This window comes from Acanthamoeba castellanii (genome assembly GCF_000313135.1).
Source record: "Acanthamoeba castellanii str. Neff unplaced genomic scaffold scf7180000083157, whole genome shotgun sequence".
NCBI classification, from domain to species: domain Eukaryota; phylum Discosea; order Longamoebia; family Acanthamoebidae; genus Acanthamoeba; species Acanthamoeba castellanii.
In genome coordinates, this window is record NW_004457287.1 from 1 (window position 1) to 3,669 (window position 3,669).

Here is a 3,669-nt window from a genome sequence, read left to right on the forward strand (position 1 = left end):
AGTCCTCGCGCTTGCCGAGGTAGGCGATCTGGCCCTGCGTGAGAATCATCACATTGTCGAACAGGTGGAACACCTCGTAGCTGGGCTGGAGGAGCGACACCAGGGCCGCGCCACCCATGTCGACGATCGTCCGCAAAGCCCTCATCTCCTGCGAACGAGCAACCCACGGGCATTGAGCTCACTTGTCCTACAAAAGAAAAAGAAGAAGAAAAAAAGGAAAAAGGCACGGGGGGCGTACGTCGTAGGAGGCAGAGGAGTCGAGGCCTGTGGTGGGCTCATCGAACAGCCACACGCCGGGCGACTTGGCCCACTCGATGCCCACCGACACGCGCTTCTTCTCACCGCCCGATACGCCGCGGAGCAGCGCATCGCCGACAATGGTGTTGGCACGGTGCTTGAGGCCCAGGAGCTGCATGATGGCCTCCACGCGGTCTGCTTTCGCTTGGCTCGACACGCCGCGCGGCATCTGGCAATCAGCGCTGAGACGCAGTGTCTCCTTCACCGTCAAGGTTGCTGCAGGTGAGAGGGGGGAGTCAGAATCTTTGGAGCGAGTAGGGCAGAAAAAAATTCGTACGAAGATGGACATCCTCTTGCTGGATGAAGGCGACGTCGCGATGGTAGTGCTTGCGCTTGGGCACCTTGCCGTTGAAGGTGAGGTTGCCTTCGACCTTGCCCACCCGCAGACGGTTGGCCAACAACTTGAGTAACGAGCTCTTTCCGCACCCTGTATGTCGACATTTTTTAAAATTGATTTACCAATAACTGGGCTCATGGCAATCACATTGTCCTTTTTCGACGTCGAAGTTTCGTTTCTGCTAGTTTGCGGGCGACTCGGTCGCAGGGGAGAGGAGCTCGTGCGTACCAGGGGCGCCGAGGAGCAGGGTCATCTGGCCGGGCTTCAGGTAGAAGCTTACATCGTCGAGGATGGGGATGGGCTTGGGTCCCTTCTCGGGGATGAAGCGCCGCACGGCGTCGGCGACGACGGAGAACACGCTCCGGTGGTGCCTGGTGGGCGGCAGGGCGGGCACGCGGTAGGTGAGGTTGTCCACGGCGACGAAGATGGGCTCGAAGTTGGGGTTGTTGACTTGGCGCGTCTCCTTGATCCAGTCGCTAAACAGGTAGTCACGGTCCTTAATCTTCAGCTTCGGCTCATCATCAAGACCCTTGAATGACACACAACACACGCACGACAGGCACGACACACAACCGTTAGTGATCACTCGCTGCGCTGGCCGGGTGGGCTGCGAGCGAGAGTGCGCACTGAGTCTGATGAAACGTCGGCATGGTCATCGGACTGGGCAGAATGACTCGGCGGCCGTTCCTCTGTCTCCATGATGATAGTGTGGTGATTGTAGTGTGCGAGGGAGAGGCAAGATACAGGAGTGCCGGGTTGAGCTTGGCCCGTTAAATACCGTCCTCCAAGTGATGGGCGGCACGTGAGCCCCGCACTCGAAATGTGACATAAACAACTTCATGGTCTCGCTCTGATCTGAAGGCCCCGCGGGCTCTGCTTTGAGTCCGTCCAATACTCTCTGCCGAGCTGCCCGCTTTGCGGCACATGTTGAGAGCATGTTCGCCAGAACAGTCTTTTCTCCGGCAAATGATGGTTGGAGTAAGCCCGCACATCAATAAAACGTGCGGGCATCGGCAACAGTTTCGCCAAGGTCGGGGTTGGTTCGACGGAAGAATAGAAATTAAAGAGCCGGAAAGAGTCGGCTGTTGTTGTGGTTCAGCCCGCCAGTCGGTGGGTGGCGCCCTTGCGACCGTGGCAACAGTGTTCGAGCCGAGTCTCGGCCCTCCCACAGATACCGCGTGCCTCGCGCGGTCTTCGCCCCTCTCTGCGCAGTCGAGCTTCAACTAAAATGAGGAGATGCAAAAAGAAGAATTGCAGAAAAGCAAAAAGAAATCAACTTCAGTATTAAAAAGCAGCAATTTGTTCGGGCTAAAGAAGTGGTTTTTTTATACTAATAATAATAGAGCTGGCGATGGTGGTGAGCGTCGTGTGGATGGTGGTGGGGCTGGGGTGGTTCTGCACGGCCTGCGCCGCCGTACAGTTGGTGCTGCTATTGGAAAACCGGCCCTGGCTCCCCTCCCAGCTCCTGCAGCAGGTTTCATCCTCTTCATCTTCCACTCACGCCTCGACCCCAACGTCGCTTCTGGTCAACCTGGCCATGGCGGGCTTCGGCTTCGTGGCACGCCTTGTGCGCGCTTGCTGGGCCACGGCACGCAATGCAGGATCCAATCGCCGAATGAGAAGATTGCACAACGCCGGCGCAGGGGGCGGCCTGTCGTGGCTGCGCACGTCGCTGCCGCCGCTCGGGCGGGTGCTCGACGCCGGCGGCAGCCTGCCGTCGGGTCCTGGCATCGCGCGCCGACCCGGTAACGCCGGCCAGAGCCGCACCTTCTCCTTCACCGTACGGCGCTCCGCCTCTTGTCACACTCGCCTCATTTGTCACGTTTGCGGCGTGTGCGGTGTGTGTGCGGTGTGTGCGGTTACAGTTGATGAGCTGGCGCGGGACGACTTACACGGAGCCGCTGGAGCGCGAGGTGCGCGTTGAGATCAGCGGGACCGCCACGCTCATTCCCACGGTCCTCAACCACAACAACGGTTCGTGCAAAGTGCCAACTTGTGTTGTGGGGTCCTCGCTAATGGTCAGCAGACTAAGCTGATCCGTGTGTCGTGTCGTGTGCGTGTCGTGTGCGTGTCGTGTCGTCGTTGGTTGTGTTGTGTTGTGTGATCGTTGGCCGTGTGGCATGCAGGCACGTACGATGTGACATACACGGCTCGCAAGGCCGGCAGCTACCAGATCGCCCTGTGGGCCAACGACAAGCCCCTCGGTGACAGCCCCTACGCCATCCACATCTCAGCCGGTCCCCTCACCCACCCACATTCCTGCATTTCTGGGAGACAACCGCGCGCGTGTGCTGATCGATCTCCTGCACACGCGGGTCTAATGCCGCGCAGGGCCGATCGATGCCCGGCATTGCACGCTCAAGGGGCCGGGCATGGGTCCGTTGGCCCTACCCAGCAAGCAGGACACTCACATCATCGTCCGCACGGCCGACTGTACGCTTAACATTCTATCCCATTGGTCAATGAACATTTATGGAATGACAATACAAACTTTTCTTGTAATGTGTGGTATGTGTTCCTGGTATTTGTGGTGGTGATCGTTCAAGCCTTCGGCAACGAGCGAGACACGGGCGGACCCGCCGTGTTCAGGTTGGCCGCGAAGGGCGTCAGCGCCAAGTCTGGGCTGCCCTGGGAGCGAGACATCCATGTCGACGTAATTGGCCCTCTCCCATGATCTACAATGATCAAACACTGTGATCACTAACAAAACCACGTGTATGTATACACTACTGCTTGTTTGTTGTTATATGGTGGCCAATCAGGTGCAAGACAGCGGCGACGGTTCGTATAAATTGACGTTCCGCCCCAAGTCGGGCATCAACGAACTGTGCCTCTTCTACCGCAACGAGGAAGACGAGCAGCCCCTTCCCAACGGCCAATGGGTGATCAACGTGCTCAAACGTGCGTGTTTTGTGTCGGTGTCGTGTGCCGTGTCGTGTGTCGTTTGTGTCGTGTGCGTGTGCGTGTCGTTGCAACCTCGCGACAGCCCGTTGATCGCCAAGAGGTCTCTCCTCCGATTCGGCAGCCAAGCAGAT

General features: G+C 58.4%; 2 protein-coding genes across 2 annotated transcripts; one reads left to right on the top strand and one right to left on the bottom strand.

Annotated features, from left to right (window-relative positions):
* Positions 1 to 52: 52 nt before the first annotated feature.
* ACA1_301000 (ABC transporter, ATPbinding domain containing protein) lies at positions 53 to 1,333 on the bottom strand (the record flags this gene model as incomplete). The annotated part of the gene is made up of 5 exons (XM_004334082.1): positions 53 to 148; positions 239 to 513; positions 575 to 724; positions 863 to 1,163; positions 1,262 to 1,333. Coding segments are annotated over 5 exons (894 nt in total), but the record flags the coding sequence as incomplete, so codon positions are not given.
* A 652-nt stretch (positions 1,334 to 1,985) lies between these two features.
* Positions 1,986 to 3,534, top strand: ACA1_301010 (Filamin repeat domain containing protein; the record flags this gene model as incomplete). Its single annotated transcript, XM_004334083.1, has 6 exons — positions 1,986 to 2,414; positions 2,500 to 2,608; positions 2,761 to 2,871; positions 2,966 to 3,067; positions 3,181 to 3,287; positions 3,397 to 3,534. Coding segments are annotated over 6 exons (996 nt in total), but the record flags the coding sequence as incomplete, so codon positions are not given.
* Between the last annotated feature and the right edge of the window lie 135 nt (positions 3,535 to 3,669).